The sequence below is a fragment of the Haliotis asinina genome, chromosome 7, assembly GCF_037392515.1.
Source record: "Haliotis asinina isolate JCU_RB_2024 chromosome 7, JCU_Hal_asi_v2, whole genome shotgun sequence".
NCBI classification, from domain to species: Eukaryota; Metazoa; Mollusca; class Gastropoda; order Lepetellida; family Haliotidae; genus Haliotis; species Haliotis asinina.
In genome coordinates, this window is record NC_090286.1 from 31,405,419 (window position 1) to 31,422,862 (window position 17,444).

General features: G+C 44.4%; 1 protein-coding gene across 1 annotated transcript in view; it reads left to right on the top strand.

The window, feature by feature from the left end:
* Window positions 1-17,444, top strand: part of LOC137291042 (HEAT repeat-containing protein 1-like) — a 53,471-nt gene that overhangs the window by 25,611 nt on the left and 10,416 nt on the right. Inside the window, exons 22-31 of the mRNA XM_067822301.1 lie at window positions 5,338-5,472; window positions 6,021-6,115; window positions 7,171-7,317; window positions 7,903-8,006; window positions 8,415-8,536; window positions 9,458-9,586; window positions 11,366-11,626; window positions 14,799-14,931; window positions 15,246-15,415; window positions 16,989-17,159. Of these exons, the coding sequence (XP_067678402.1) occupies window positions 5,338-5,472; window positions 6,021-6,115; window positions 7,171-7,317; window positions 7,903-8,006; window positions 8,415-8,536; window positions 9,458-9,586; window positions 11,366-11,626; window positions 14,799-14,931; window positions 15,246-15,415; window positions 16,989-17,159 (1,467 nt within the window). The remainder of the gene's footprint in view (window positions 1-5,337; window positions 5,473-6,020; window positions 6,116-7,170; window positions 7,318-7,902; window positions 8,007-8,414; window positions 8,537-9,457; window positions 9,587-11,365; window positions 11,627-14,798; window positions 14,932-15,245; window positions 15,416-16,988; window positions 17,160-17,444) is intronic.

The following is a 17,444-nucleotide window of genomic DNA, read 5'->3' on the forward strand; positions in this document are numbered from 1 at the left end:
GGTTGTGTTTTTTCCAGTTTAAAGGATGCTCAACATGCAGCGCCATGCTGCCTCCCCAAGATTCACATACGTCCTGCCTCAGGTGCCTAGCTGAAGACGCACATGACGACCAGGGGTGTGCTATTTGCCAGGGGTTTTCACCCAGGGCCATAAAGACTAGGCACGCAGACCTTATATTCTATCGGTCTCTGATTCAGGCGGGGGGTGATATTTGGGCCCAGGAGCCACCCTCAAAAAAAGCTAAAGGGGAGAAAAAGAAGGGTTCTTCGGCGGGGGGGAAATCTTCCAAATCAGCGAAGTGTACAGCTGGAGGATCGCGTCGAGGAGATCATGGAGGAGGGGGAGGGGCCTAGCGAAGCTTCTTTTTCGCTCGGCGCCTCCCTGAGGCAGGTACGGGAGCGTATAGCTACTGTCCTGCCTCAGGTGGTTGTGGCCACGGCGACGCCCGACCCCATGGAGTTTCGACTCCCGGGGGAGGCATTCGCTCCGACGAAGGTGGCGGATACTCGGCTCCGCATCATCCCGTCAATTTTAGCCGATGTTATCAATCCCCTCCTGTCGGGATCCCGATCTCGCTTTGATTTACCGGAGCTTGATCGGAGATACCTGATGGGGGATCTCGGCATTTATAACCCCCCTGTGGTAGACGACTGCATTTATGCGTCGGTTGCCCTGGGGGGTTCATCTGGCAGCTCGCTTGCCTCGGCGAGGCAGGGTCGGAGGCTACCACCCTTTACTTCCAATGCGACTGCCCTCAAATCCGCCTATAGGTCTTTTGAGGAGCAGTACCGCAACGCTGCGCAATGTCTCAAAGTCACCATCCATGCTGCGTACACTTCGGTGTTACAGCGCCAGCTGGTGGACAGTGAGGGGGGCGAGGGGGAGGCTACCCCCTCGACCAAGGCGCAGCAGCTTACGGAGGTGCAGTCTCATTTGGTCCTCACTCGATTAGGTCCTCAGCGTGCCAGATGATGTCTGCGGTTATGGCCCTCCGTAGGCTGTGGCTCTCGGTGGCGCGGTATTCGCCGGCCACGCAGCAGGCTCTTCTTGCGTTGCCTTACCGGATGGGTTCCACCCTGTTTCCGGGAGCGGCAACAGTAGTTCGGGAGGCCGCGGAGGCTGTTTCCACTTTTAAGGATTCAAAACCCTTATTGGAGCAGCCGCATTCGTCTCGTGCACGGCCCTCGACCCTTGCCTCGGTGTATCCTTCGGTGCCAACCAAGGACACTGCCAAATGGGCGCAGCCTTTGCAGGTGCGCAAGGGCAAGGGTAAAGGTAAGGGTAAGGGCAAGGCTGCCGGGCCCCAGCAGCTTTTTCAGAGGAAAGGGAAGTCGGCACCGACTTCCCAGTAGTCTCTCCTCTGGTGCCCTTCATGACCCCGAATCAAGCAGGCGGAGTACTGCCGACGTCAGGGATTCACTGCCTTCTACCACATGTCCCTGTGGGTGGCCGCCTTTCTCTCTTCCTGCCGGAATGGGAAAAGGTCACATCCAATCCCTGGGTCCTATCCACACTCAGGGATGGCCACTTACCACAGTGGAAGCGAGACCCACCTCTCTTTTCCGGAATCCGTTGCATGCCAGTGCCGGCTGTTCCAGAGAAAGCCGAGGTGCTCCGCGCCGAGGTCCAGTCATTACTGGTCAAGGCGGCCATCGAGGTGGTTCCGAGGGGACAGGAACAAGAGGGGTTTTATTCCACTTATTTCCTAGTTCCCAAAAAGGACGGAGGGTTCAGACCTATTCTAAATCTAAAAGGTCTGAACAAATTGTTGCAGGTCCCTTCATTCAAGATGGAGACACTGAGGTCGGTGATCTCATCTGTAGAAAGAGGCGATTGGCTTACGTCCATCGATCTCAAGGATGCATACCTGCACATTCCCATGCATCCCCAGTTCAGGAAGTACCTCCGGTTTTCCTTCGACGGGGTATGCTATCAGTTTCGGGTGCTTCCCTTCGGCATCGCTACGGCTCCGAGGGTGTTCACCAAGCTTATGCTAATCCCAGCGCAAGTGGCCAGGTCACAGGGCAGGTGTTGTCATCCGTACCTGGACGACTGGCTCCTTCGGGCACTTGCCGCTCACTTGAGTCGAGACGCGACGTTTGCAGTCATGTGTATTCTCACCAAGTTGGGTTGGATTATCAATCTACAGAAATCAGAACTCGTTCCCACACAGGATCTGATCTTCTTAGGCGCACGATTCGAGACAGCGCGAGGCTTGGTCTCCCTATCTCCGGATCGAATCTCCAAAGTTCAGCGAGTTGTTCTACAATTTCTCGAGTCCCCCTCGGCCAGAGCTCGGACTTGGCTCCAGTTGCTAGGCAACATGGCGGCGACAGTGGACATCGTTTGGAGAGCGCGGTTGAGGATGCGGCCCATTCAGTACGCCTTGGCTCGGATGTGGTCTCATTCCCAGAGCTACGAGACAATGCTCCACGCTCCGGGGTGGTTACTTCCTCATTTACGGTGGTGGACAGTGGTAGGGAATCTATCCAGGGGGCTGCCCCTGGACGCTCCCTTACCAGATCTCTCAATTCAGACAGACGCCTCCCTCACGGGTTGGGGGGGTGTACTGGGCAGTCAGTCAGTCTCGGGCCTGTGGTCGCAGAACGAGACGCACCTGCACATCAATGTGCTAGAATTGAGAGCTGTCCGGCTGGTGTTCCGACATTTTCGGGAGATGGTCTGCGGCTGTGTGGTGCGTCTAGAGATGGACAACCAGACGGCAATGACCTATATCCTGAAACAGGGCGGTACGGTGTCTCCGTCTCTCCTTCAGGAGGCGTGGCAGTTTCTACTCTGGTGCGACCAGTTCAACGTGCGGGTGTTTCCCGTGTATCTCCCGGGGGTGTACAATGTTCGAGCAGATGCGCTCTCTCGACGTGTTCTGGCTCCACACGAGTGGATGTTACATCGGGAGATATTCGAGACTATCTCCCGGTTGTTCGGGTCGTTCCAGGTGGATCTGTTTGCCTCTGGGGGGACGAACCAGATTCCGGTGTTTTGCTCTCGGATACCGGATCCGAGAGCCATCGCCCAGGACGCCTTCCAACTCGATTGGACGGACAGGGTATTGTGGGCGTTCCCACCTCTGCCACTGATTCCCAGGGTCCTCTCGCAGCTTGCCACCCAACCAGCTCGACTGTTAGTGCTTCTTGCCCCTCTTTGGTCGTCTCAAAGCTGGTTTCCGGTGTTACTCAGGTTTCTGGCACTGCCTCCTATCCTGTTACCCTTTCGACCGGACTTACTATCCCAGAACGGAGCGCCGCACCCGAATCCCAGGATTCAATGGGTGGCTTGGCCACTGTCAGGGATCGCCTCCAGGCGAGCGGAATTCCTGCACCAGTTGCAGATACAATTTTGGCTTCGCGGAGGGATTCGACAAACGTTCAATATGAGGATAGATGGGCCTGTTATGCGCGCTGGTGTGTCGACAGGGGGATTCTTGATCCCTTTTCTTCAACTTTAGTTGAAGTTCTGGAATTTTTACAGTCCCGGCTAGAGAACGGCCTTGCCGCGTCTACTATCCGGGGCTATTCCACAGCTATTTCGGCTTTCCATATTCCTGTCGACGGTGCTCTCTTGGGGCAGCACCCTCTTATGCAACGTTTTCTAGCAGGCGTGGATAGGATCCGTCCGACTATCCGGCGGATTAGTCCCCCGTGGGACTTGTCAATCGTTCTTGATTGGCTGTCCAGTCCTCTTTTTTACGAGCTATCGTCTCTTTCTCTCCAGCTGTTAACTTGGAAGGCTGCCTTTCTTGTGGCGGTAACATCCGGCAGGCGGGTTGGCGACATTCACGCTATGTCAGCAGATCCTGCTCTGACCGTCTTTCATAAAGACAGGGTCAGTATTAGGTTGCCGGATTCTTACCGTCCTAAGATCGCAGGCACTTTTCATGTTACAGCACCTATCAAGCTACCTACGCTCATGCAGCCTCCCTCGTCCGGTACCTCTCTTCGACGTGCTCACGTCTTAGATGTCCGTAAAACTCTCAGAGCTTATATCAAACGAACTGCTGATATCCGGAAGGATAAACAGTTGTTTTGCTGTTATGGCGGGGGGAGAGCTGGCCTGCCGGCGAACAAGCAAACCATTTCTAGGTGGCTTGTCTCTGCCATTTGTATGGCTTACACCCATAAGGGGTTAACTATACCCGAAGGGCTGAAAGCTCATTCGGTTAGGGCAGTGGCTACATCACAAGCTTATGCAGCGGCACTGCCCATTGAGGAGATCTGCTCAGCGGCTATTTGGAGCCGGCCGAGCACGTTCATCCGACACTATCAGTTGGACAAACACTCGAGGGAGCGTGCTCGGTTTGGTCAGACAGTTCTCTCCAGTGGGCAGGGTCATGACCCTCCCTAGCTGAATGAGCTAATGACATCGAGATCATGTGTTTTTTACCTCTGGTGATGGGTCAGTAAATTCATTATGGTGGTGGATTTTATAGTGGTGGTGGTTTTTGTATATATATTTATATATATATTACAAAAAAAAAAAAAAAAAAAGTACCAAGAAGACGATGGCACTTTCTTATAGCGTCGATATACGCTACTGTTATTATGCACTGTTGTTCCCGGCACTGTTCGCTGGTTTGGGGAATGTACCATACAGTGTAGAGTTTAGGGCGTGGACTCATGTCCATCAGTCCTGAGTGCAGCCGTTCATTGGCTATACCCCACATTGGCCACGCCCCCGCCTGATTGACATCAGCGGTCTCGGTGTTTGGGTAAGTGTTTCTGTTATCTCTCGCAGCTTCGGCAGTGTATGAGAGTGTGTGAAGGGTATATGTTAGCAGACAGAATGCCTCTCCCGACTCACGTTCGTTGGGAGTCTGTTTTATGCTATATATGTACCCCAAGGAGGACTTCTTCTGAAAAAGAATTATACAAACCTGTAGAGGTTATGAATTCTTTGAAGAATGTCCTCCTTGGGGTACGGCCACCCACCTCCCCACATTCTGTCTGACGAGTTCAGCATGAAAAGTGAGGTGCAAGGTTCGCGGCGGGAGTTACCTGCTCTTGGCTGTCAAGGGGCCCAGGTAGGGGCCCTGTAGGGGTGGTCTCACAAGACAAAACGAGTTTTTTGTTTTGTAAAATATTTTATTCAATATTGTTACAACTGTCGTAGGCATTTTAAAATGGACATTTTAATGCTATATATGTACCCCAAGGAGGACATTCTTCAAAGAATTCATAACCTCTACAGGTTTGTATAAATTTGTGTTCAACCCCATTTTGCACCATTGTACAGTCAGTGTCTTATTCATTTGTGAGATGTGAAGTTATGATGTGAATGAGGTTATGAGAGAATATATGATGTAACCCCTCCCTCATACAGATAAGTCGTGAGGTTTACGATGGCCTGCCCACAAAATCAGTACAACAGACCATCCTCAGCAGCCTCTTCACCGCCTGGCTCAACACTGCCAACATCAACGTGTCCAACAGCGTGCGCAAGACGGTCAAGAAAACTGTAAGTCTAGTCTGGTTAAAGATGTGTTTTCTTTATCACAGTGAAGATATACCAAGAATATGTATTCTTTTTGTCAAATTCTAAGAATTGGGATATAGGTGGCACAGTCCTCCAAAGTATACAGTTCTTGTAGAGAGTTGTGTCCCTTTGGCTATCCAGACACCTGTCACAAATGAATCCAGCCTGTAAGGGGCAAGATTTCAGTGCATTTTCGTCCCCAGTTTTGCATGTTTGTTGTAAGGTATGACTACTGAATAGTGGAAAGTTGAATATGAGAGAGAATATACTCAAGACAGTATGTAACTGTCACCCCTGAGCTGAGAAAAACATTGCTGGTGTCTGACTGAAAGAACATTCATTCACTGCTGCTGAAATTACCACCAAATGTACATTTATACAGTGATAAGCGATTCTACTCCTCTTAGTATTTGCTGGTCATGAGATATCATGCCAGTTGACAGCAGACAACTGATGATTGTTAAGCATCTGTTCTTTTAAAGTTTTCAGGTTTTAAATGTTTACCATAATTAACTGATACATGTTCACAGCTGCATCTTCAAGCAGAACACATCATATCTGAGCTGAGACCAGTTCTCCAGATATCAACTGTTCGCAAAGTACGAGAAGCTAAACGACAGAAAAGGTAAGAGACTGAGATGTAATGCTGCCTAAAGGAAGATAAAGGGATTTTTCAGTGTGTTCATCATCATGTATGTAGAACCAAGCAGTATAACCCCATGATGTGTGTGAAATTGTTTCTGTGTTGCCATTGGTCTGTTGTTGAACACTTTGTGTAGAATTGCATGACTTTTGATCTGCTTATCATGTGTGAATCTCATATTCATTCTGATTATTATCTTGCATCATCACCATATCCCACACACTCCTTCCACACTCAGATCGGAGTCAGTATAGTGTGTCTGAGTGGGGTAGTCATGCTTAACTGTGGCATAGTATCTCAGTCTAATTAAACTTAGGCTCAGTACTTTTTGTTTCACTCCACTTCTGAGTTTAACAAAACCAAGTAGGAGGTCTTGTCAGGTAACCCTTGAGCGACCTATGACCGTCCAGTCAAACACGAGAAGGCCGAACGGATTGATCCAATCAGACAACGGCTACTGTTTAGGGTTTGGCGGGAAATTCGCTAGTCACTGACACTGATCCCCCAGTAAACGAAAATCCACATAAAACACTGGTATTTGGCCTGCAGTATGTATGCTTACGGCTACCATGGCTGACATGGTTACCATTAGCTAACTGACAAGCAACTTGACAAGTTGACTCTATTTTCAGCAACTGTTTACTCACTGTTGACAGTGTTGTAGTGCACTCCATGGGAATTACCTGGTAGCGATCGTATATGTTCGAATGTCCATTTTCACGATTTGGTAAGCTGTGCTCTAATTGGTCAGTCTTAAAGGTTACCTGACGCGACCTTAAGTAAGGTTTTGTTTAACTCAGTAGTGGAGTTTAACGAAAAGTAGTGAGACCAAGTTTACGTAGACTCAGCCACCCATACACACACATACACATTGTCCTATGAGTGAAATATTCTTAAGTGATATGTTCAACCCCATTTCTCATGTCACTAAGTCCCTCCCTGCCTCACAGTTCCATATGCACTCACCCTTGCCTTTGATCTCTGACACTCACTCACCGATTCACTCACTCATTCATTTACATGACTGTTGACTCCAGGCTTCCAGAGGAGGACAACAGCACAGAAGCAGTGTTTGAACGTCCTGAGTGGCAGCGTGTTGTCATCATCCTGGAGGCTGTCCAGGACAAGAAGAAGCTGGAAAACAGAGCCCAACTCATCCCCATCTGCTTCCAAGTTCTGGCCAAGTAAGTTGCTTTAGCGGCAGTGAGTAATTATAAATGACATGGAAGGATGATGGGAAAGACACCATAAGTTTCAGCTAAAATCTAGGATCTGCATGTATGTCTCCAAATGAGTTTCAGGGTCCGTGAAGTATGGGGTGCATAGGCCACATTACACAGAAGCCATGTACATCAGAATTTAAACCCTGATCCTTAAGTAGGTCTCAACGAATAGGTCTAAAAGGGGTGTCCACAGATCTAGACCCTGGAACCTGAAGTAGGTCTCAACAAGGCTTCAAAGACACCACTAGTTCCTAGTCCTTTAAATAGGTCTGCAAGTGGTGTCCACAGCAGATCTAATCCCCAGAACCAGAAGTGGGTCTCAACAGGGATTGAAAGACACCACTGGTTCCTAGTCCCTTAAATAGGTATACAAGGGGGTCAAAGGTAGATTTCAGAAGGTCTGTAAGGGGCATCAGTGCAGCTTGTGTAGGGAAACAAGAGGGAGGGATGGAGGGTCAGGTATGGATTTTGGGGACAGAATAATGCCCCAGTAGAAATGCTGTGCAGTATATGCAGACATAAACAGCTTTCTCTTGTCTTTGCCAGAGCACTTGACCTTGAGGACCACAACAGTGCTGAGTACATCAAGCAGTTGCTTCTGACCACCATCTACAACCTGTGCAACAGATTTAACACTGACCAGAACGGAGGTAACCTGACACACGTGTAGTTTACACCCTCACACACCTGCAGCCTACACTCTAAAACACCTGCTGTCTACTCTCTCACACTTGCAGTCTACACTTGCACACATGCAGTCTATATTCTTATACACCTGTAGTCTATACTCTTACACACCTGCTGTCTCTACTCTTGCAGACCTGTAACCTATACTCTCACACTTGTGTACTCCAAACTCACACACCTGCATTCTACACTCTCGCACACCATTAGTCTATAATCTCACACACTGTGGGCTACACTCTAACAACTTGTAGTCTATACTCTTTCACACCTGCATTCTACACTCTCACACACCTGTAGTCCCCACACTCTCGCACAGCTGTAGTGCTATTGATGATGATGTACCTGCTATAATTGCCTTTGTTCTGATGCAGGTTCTATCCCTGAGGAACACTTCAGTATGGAGCTGATCGTTCAGTGTATCCGGACATCAGACAACCCACAGACACACCACCAGGCACTGCTAGTGCTCACTGTGTCTGCCAAGATTTGCCCAGTATGTTGCACACGCTGTACATTAACCCCTTTTGATTATGCTCTTATTTTATGGTCAGTACATTATCTTTCAAAGGCGTGGATCAGATTTCTCTCTAGAGTGTTGTGAAGTAGGTCCAACCTGTGGTGTCGCCATTTCGTGAAACGAAAGTCTAACCTTTCCTTGGGGAAAATTAATTTGTACAGTATTAGGTTGAACACTTTCAGGGCAGTTCACAATCAGAAATTGTGGTATAAACATTCCCCCCTGGATTATGGTTGCCTTATTCCTGTGGGTACCACAGAATATACAGAAATGAAATCAAAATTTTAAAACTGAGTCATAGCTATCCCTAGTGGTATGCCTGCCTAACTACAGTTATGTCCCCTGCCTATGGCATCGCGGCATTGTTATTTGAAACCCTTCACAATATTTCATCATAGTCCACATACATGTACACAGAAGTGAGAGTGAAATATTGCACTTCCACGTTCTGCTACTTCACTGATCCAATGGTTAGTTCTGTCACATTAGGTCAGTGGAGTTTACATTCAGATACTGAACTGATTAACAGACAGCAATAATGAAATTAGGCATGTTTGATTTGATTAATTGTCACATGTTGATTGAAATCTGAGGATGTTCTTGCATATATTTATGTTTAATAGATAAGAGAAGATCACGAAAATCTTGTGATATTCAGTGCAAAACTGGCTACTTTGTAGAAGCATATCAATTCCACATCTCTGTTGGGGCACCTTTTGGAATCATGCATACATGATATTTCCCATCTACCTGTCTCTGTCTGCAGGTGGTGGTGGGATAGTCTAATGGTTAAAGTGTCTGCTCGTCAGTTGAAGACCTGGGTTTAATTCTGTATATGGGTACAATCTTTGAAGCCCGTTTCTGGTGTTCTGACTCACTCACTCTGTCTGTCTGCAGGAGCACCTGCTGCACAACATCATGACTGTATTCACCTTCATGGGAGCCAACATCCTGCGCCAGGATGACAGCTACAGCTTCCACATCATCAGCAAGATCCTGGAGAATGTCATCCCTGCTCTTATCAGTGTGAGTCAGGGCTTTCATGCAGGTTTCTTTATAACTGTCAGTATCACTGGATAGTTACAACATGTATGAGTGCAGTGTTAAACTCTAGTTACAACATGTGTGAGTGCAGTGTTAAACTCTAGTTACAACATGTATGAGTGCAGTGACAAACTCTAGTTACAACATGTGTGAGTGCTGTGTTAAACTCTAGTTACAACATGTGTGAGTGCAGTGTTAAACTATAGTTACAACATGTATGAGTGCAGTGTTAAACTATAGTTACAACATGTGAGTGCTGTGACAAACTCTAGTTACAACATATGTGAGTGCAGTGTTAAATTATAGTTACAACATGTATGAGTGCTGTGTTAAACTCTAGTTACAACATGTGTGAGTGCAGTGTTAAGCTCTAGTTACAACATGTATGAGTGCAGTGTTAAACTCTAGTTAAAACGTGTGAGTGCTGTGACAAACTCTAGTTACAATATGTGTGAGTGCAGTGTTAAATTATAGTTACAATATGTATGAGTGCTGTGTTAAACTCTAGTTACAACATGTGTGAGTGCAGTGTTAAACTCTAGTTACAACATGTGTGAGTTTAGTGTTAAACTATAGTTACAACATGTGTGAGTGCAGTGTTAAACTTTATTTACATGTGTGAGTGCAGTGTTAAACTCTAGTTACAACATGTGTGAGTGCAGTGTTAAACTCTAGTTACAACGTGTGAGTGCTGTGTTAAACTCTAGTTATAACATGTGTGAGTGCAGTGTTAAGCTATAGTTACAACATGTATGAGTGCTGTGTTAAACTATAGTTACAACATGTATGAGTGCTCTGTTAAACTCTAGTTACAACGTGTGAGTGCAGTGTTAAACTTTATTTACAACATGTGTGAGTGCAGTGTTAAACTCTAGTTACAACATATGTGAGTGCAGTGTTAAACTTAAGTTACAATGTGTATGAGTGCAGTGTTAAACTCTAGTTACAACGTGTGTGAGTGCAGTGTTAAACTCTAGTTACAACTTGTGAGTGCTGTGTTAAACTCTAGTTATAACATGTGTGAGTGCAGTGTTAAGCTATAGTTACAACATGTATGAGTGCAGTGTTAAACTATAGTTACAACATGTATGAGTGCTGTGTTAAACTCTAGTTACAACGTGTGAGTGCAGTGTTAAACTTTATTTACAACATGTGTGAGTGCAGTGTTAAACTCTAGGTACAACATATGTGAGTGCAGTGTTAAACTTTAGTTACAATGTGTATGAGTGCAGTGTTAAACTCTAGTTACAACGTGTGTGAGTGCAGTGTTAAACTCTAGTTGCAACTTGTGAGTGCTGTGTTAAACTCTAGTTATAACATGTGTGAGTGCAGTGTTAAGCTATAGTTACAACATGTATGAGTGCTGTGTTAAACTCTAGTTACAATATGTATAAGTGCAGTGTTGAACTCTAGTTAAAACGTGTGTGAGTGCTGTGTTAAACTCTAGTTACAATATGTATGAGTGCAGTGTTAAACTCTAGTTACAACATGTGTGAGTGCAGTGTTAAACTCTAGTTACAGCGTGTGAGTTTAGTGTTAAACTCTAGTTACAACATGTGTGAGTGCTGTGTTAAACTATAGTTATAACATGTATGAGTGCTGTGTTAAACTCTAGTTACAACATGTGTGAGTGCAGTGTTAAACTCTAGTTACAATGTGTGAGTGCAGTGTTAAACTCTAGTTACAACATGTGAGTGCAGTGTTAAACTCTAGTTACAACATGTATGGCTAATGCTAATATGTCAAACTATTTTCTTACAGACATGTGAAAAGAAATCCTCACCAAAGAAAACCAGTCTAACAAGCAAACCCGAGGAGGTCATTACCATGGTGATGCGAGTCTTTGTCGACGCCTACCCTTACATCCCACAACACAGGAAGTTGATGCTATACACAAAGCTGGTTAGGATTGTGGGACAGAAACAGTATCTGTGGAGATGCCTGCTGCTGTTCATGGAGCATGTGGTGACGCGGGAACGTAGTGTCAGACCAGACGATTCCCATCATGTTCTGGAGGAGAAGGTTTGTGAAACTACATGAGACTGTTGACTAATACAGTAAGAGAGCTGAGTGTTGAGCACTGAGGTACTGTGTAATTATCTGGACTTGCTGTAAAGCTTATAATTAGACATTGGTCCATTAAAAAACCCAGAATACAAATTGCGTTTGATCACAATAATTGTAACCAATGTTCAAAGTTCGAAATTAACATATTTTTCCTATCATGACTTATGCTTTATTGCTTATCTCCAATTCCTTTCAAAAAATGGTCAGTGGAAACCTGAGTTCCTTGAAATTCCCTAGAATCAAACATGCAATCACTCACCTTGAGCCACCTCCCTTTTCCCGCCAAGAAGGCCCTTGTGACCATACGAGGGGTGATTGATGGGTTTTGAACCTAACAAGGAAAACATAATCCATTTGATATGAAACTTGTTTATTTCTGAACATAATCACCTTTCAGGTCTACACACTATTGCCAGCGATGCTGAAGTGCAATTATGCCACTTTTATAGAAGTCAACTTCTTTGTTAGTGAAAAAGTTGGTTACGGCTGCAATGACGTCATCATCAAACTGGAAATGAGTTCCCGCTAACTGTCTTTTCAGCTGAGGGAACAGATGATAGTCCGATTCGGCCAAATCAGCTGAATAGGGCAGATGTGGAGGAAGTTCAAAGCACATTTCATGGATTTTTGCCATTGCAATCATTGACGTGTGAACTGGAGCATCGTCATGGTGATAAAGGACTCATTTTGTCAACTTTCCACATTGTGTAGCTTTGATTTTCTCTCTCAGCTGTTTCACGAGTTCCACATAGTAAGCCCCAGTGATAGTATGACCTTTAGGAAGCCAGTCCACCATGATTATGCCTTCAGAATCCCCAAAAACAGAAGCCATGATTTTCCCAGCTGAATGAACTGACTTTGCCTTCTTTGGAGTAGGAGATGTGACATGTTTCCATTGTTTTGACTGTTGTTTTGATTCAGGCTCAAACTGATGGACCCATGTTACATCCATGGTAACAAATCGTTTGAGAAAAGTCTCTGGATCACCTTCAAAAAGCTTGAGATTCTCCCTGGAGAGTTGCTCTCTTTGGTGCCTCTGATCCGCTGACAAAAGTTTGGGGACCCATCAAGCAGAAACCTTGTGCATTCCTAAAATATCGGTCAGAATGAAATGCACTCACTCCTGAGAGATGTCACTGTGTCACTCTTCGGTCATCCATAACTATATCCAGGATTCGCTGGACCATTTCTGGCATTGAAGACACAACACTTGGGCCAGGACGGGGTTCATCTTTAATACTCGTTGGCCAACGTTTGAATTCTGCCACCCATCTTTGTACTGTTGCATATGATGGGGCATCATCCCAAAGTGTCGATGACATATCCTCAAAAATCTCAGTTGGTGTCAAGCCTTTCTTCAAAAGGTACTTGATCACAGCTCGTTTCTCTTGTTTTTCCATTTGTAGTCACAAGGTGATCCCTTCTGCAGTCTATACCTTGCCCTCTCTTAGATAATGTGTGAAATACTTCCACCTTTTGTTTTTGTGGCTCTACTTGATTGCTCTATCAGTACACCAAATGATTTCAACCGTACCACACTCCTTCAGTGGTAGGCTCAAAACTCATCAATCACCCCTTGTACACACACCAAACTTCACTCTCTACAGGGTGTATAAGCAAATACAGATCTGAGTACAGTCTAACAGGGAATTCCAAAGGTGGTTGACCTGCCGCTTTTTCCTTCAGATTCAATGAGCCATAGAGTGTAATTCAGGATAAGGAAACATATCTAATTTGTATGAGAAAACTGATATTTTATACTCATCCTGACTCATGAGATGAAGAGCTCCCAACCATCCCCTCTCACCACTCGGACTTCCCGTAGGCCTGTGTGGAGGCATATATTAGAGAAAGTGAGGTTTGGTATGTCCATTGTGATGTGGGTGCTTTTTGTGGGAAAAGGGAGGTGGCTCAAGGTGAGTGATTGTACAATTGCTTCTAGGGAATTTGAAGGTATTCAAGTTTCCACTGACCGTTTGGAAGGCTGGGGAGATAAGCAATAAAGCAAGAGTCAGGATAAGAATAAAATGTCAATTTTATCATTAAAATTTCATTTCTGTGAAGTAGCAAGTATCTGCTACCTGTTTTAAAGTAGCAAAGTCCCATGCTGGAAGCAGCATTTTGTCCTGTCGCATAACATATATCATATAATCAGTTCATAGTGTCTTCAGTACCATTGCAGACTGATGTTTATCAAGTTATGCAAAAATAATATCTTTACTTGTATTGGTACACAACACTTTATCTTACCTCACACATGAATGTCGCTTTCTGATTGGCTAAGCGCTATTCTATTATTTTCAATGTACCCTGCTTACAGGCGTATTGTCACAATTATACGAGTATTGCAATGTGTAAGTGCCAAGAAAACATATGATGAGCATTTATTTAAAATTAAAAACCAGTGTCTCTATCTGTTGCAATCGAAAGTGTAAAAGTGGACATCTTTTCTTTGAAAATGATGGCTAATTGAAGCTGTTTCACCAAGGAATACCAGATAGCAAGTTGTTGCTTCTGTGGGGTTTTTTTCAGATAGCAAAACTGGTTTTAAATAGCAAATTTGCTACCTCAAAGCATTAATTTTGAACCATGTGTAATGAGTTAATCCCAGTTTACGAACCATTGGATCCTAGGTGTCATTGAATGTATTCTGAGACATATTCCTGTGCCCTTTTCAACAAAGGCATCATAACACTTTAGTGATTGTATCTCCTTTACATTATCATAGGGTGTGATCATCATAGCTGTAAGTTGGTCTGTGGAATGGAGCCTGGAGGTGTATCCAAGGGCATATCCCAGGATGTCTCCCAATATGTATCCCTGAACATGTTTCTGAACATTCCTGGTTAATTTTATATGACACATCTGATCTGGGTTAGAATTGATCTTCAGTAACCCATGCTTGTCATAAGAGTTGACAAACAAGATTGGGTGGCCTGACTTGCTGACTTGGTTGACACATGCCATCGTATCGCAGTTGTGCAGATGGATGCTTATGCTGTTGATCACTGGATAACAGGTCAAGGCTCAATTATTTACACACCACTACCATAAAGCTGGAATAATACTGAGTGTGGTATTGAACAACAGTCAAACAATTGATCAATAAATCTGTTCATATTTCCAGATGTCTGGACCTATAGGACCGGCAGAACTGGAATTTATTCTTATTCTGTCAACCTCCTTCTCACCTGCAACCCAGCTGATGGCGGCCCGGGATGCTATTGTATATATCTCCCAACTTCCAGATGACAAAGATGGTATGTTACCTGATTATCTTACAATTATGAATGAAAACATTTTTGTTACTGTGTCCGAGGTGTCCCAGGTGTCCCAGAGTAACTCGCTGGACAGAGTTACATCCCTTAGGGGTGCCAGGAACGTATGGTCATGGATCCAAATCTCTCAAGTTGACTTACCCCTTATAATGTTTCAACATTTGACAGCAACTTATTGATTGAGTAAGGTGTGGCAATTCACTCTCACTCACTCACTCACTCACTCACTCACTCACTCACTCACTCACTCACTCACTCACTCACTCACTCACTCACTCAAACTTGCTTATGTTCAGACACGGTGATCAAAGCCAAGAGTGTCCCTCAGTCCCTCGGAGCCTTGAAGAAGGAGGACAGTGAGATCTTCAGTGTACATTTCCACACTGCCAAACAGCTACGGCACTTCAAGTATGCTGGCGTCCATCTCTTTGTCTCGCTTCTCTCTCATCAGCAGTTCTTGTCACAGGTAGGAGGATGTTCGAGGAGTTTTTCCCTTTTTGGAAACACTAGGTTAATCGGTAAAGCCAGAATTTACTTGTCTTTTAGAAACATTATGGTTAACTCTTTTATGAAATAAATGGTGAGGCAGTAGCCATATAGGTAAGTGTTTGTTTACCAATTGGTTATTTGGTTTCTGCCGTTGAAAATTTAAAAATCTGAACTTTAATCGGGCTATGGCTTCACATTTATTGATAAGTAAGATGTATATGTCATGCTGAAATGGTATGTTTACTTGTTGTTAGAGCTGGATAGCGCCCTGATTCTCGTATTGTGTCTTCTTTTAGTGGCATGTTTAAAAGTTGGTGAATCAGATAAGGACAAACTTTATGGATGAGCACATACTTTCTTAACAACGATACAAGAAGCTGTATCGCAACGTCGCTTCACCTTATTAAAGAAGTTGCTCATCCATAAAATTTGTCCCTAGCACATATTTTGACATATTGCAATAATTTAAGAAATGTTGTAATATTGTTACGTTGCCATGATTTAAGACACACTGTAATACATATTGTGATATACTGATGTGAACTCTTCTGCCAAAGTGCACGTATCAGAAATTCATAATGGCTGTCTGTGTGTGACATCTTCTTCCTCATTGCTGTTGACCATGCTTTTAGGCTGCATGTCCCCATTGTGTGTGGCTATATGCCAATGGTTTTCGATATAGTCCATGCCAAAACAGACCAATGAAGTATTGACACAGTTCACTATTTGTTACTGGGGAGCAGTGCAAAGAAAGGGACAGCCAGACAGTGAAAAAACGCCAGACAGCATAGCACAAAAAGCTTACATGTTACACTTGAAAACAAAGTTTCATAACTGATGATGTTTAAAAACATTACATTCCGTTTGTTGTCATGTTTCCAGGGCGGTTCCTGGTATAGTACCGTGGCACCCGAATGCAACTTGTAAAGTCTCAAAACACTTAAGTCCAACATTGCTTAGTCTACAGGCAACATCAACGGACTAGTCTTTGAAATTGTTTTACCTCTTAAGCATTGCATCTTTTGTTGTGTGCATAAACGAGTAAGAAATCTGCAAAATGTTCACCGACAATTGATTGTTACTTCATTAAACAACCTAAGTTGACTGAAGCACTCGTTTTACCTGACAAAAGAACCCAATGTTCCCAAACACATTCTGATGAAATAACATTATCTAATTCATGTACTGATTCCTCGCCAGTTATTTAATTAGACACTCAGAAACCATCTACTGTCTCTGCTGACCCATTAGAACTGACAAATAGTAAGACTGATTTCACTTGTATAAAGACGCTTCCACTTGTATATTGTAACTTGAAAACAACAGAAATAAAAGTGTATTTGGCACTTATAGAGTGCATTTTGTTGCTTTGGAAATCAAGGGCAGATAATTCGAAGGGAGCTAACTATGTATGACCGACTATATTGCAGAAACTCAACCATAGCGTGATATATGTATCACAAGGTACATTACTGTTATATGCTGTTTACCAGTAACATTGCACGGTCCGAGTTGTTGTAGTTGAGTGAGAGGTGTCTTTTTGTTTGAAGGTTGCTGCCAAAGAGGGGAAGAAATCTCTGCAGAAGAATTTTGAGTCTCTTCTGGAAACCCTCCTTCAGTACATCAGCCAGATCTCCATTGCCGTGGACAGGCACCAAAACAAACCCACATCTCGCTTCTGGAAGGCCTACCTGCACAAGGCTTATGACATGATCGATAAAGTGAGACTTCCCCTGCAGCTGTCAGATATTGCCACCACATTTAGAGGCCTTGTACCAGAATTTTATCAATAAGCATTAAGAGTGGACGGTATTTGATAACATTTGCCCAATTTGTTTCATCTATTTTCTTATACAGAAACATACCCAAGCCAAAATGTGAAGGCATAACATGTCCACTCCAAGGTTATACCATCTTATCCATGGAACAGTCAAACTCATACTGTTTCGTTTTAGGTGCATTTGATAGAAGAGACAAGCATACACAGTGATAAATATTTTTCTATG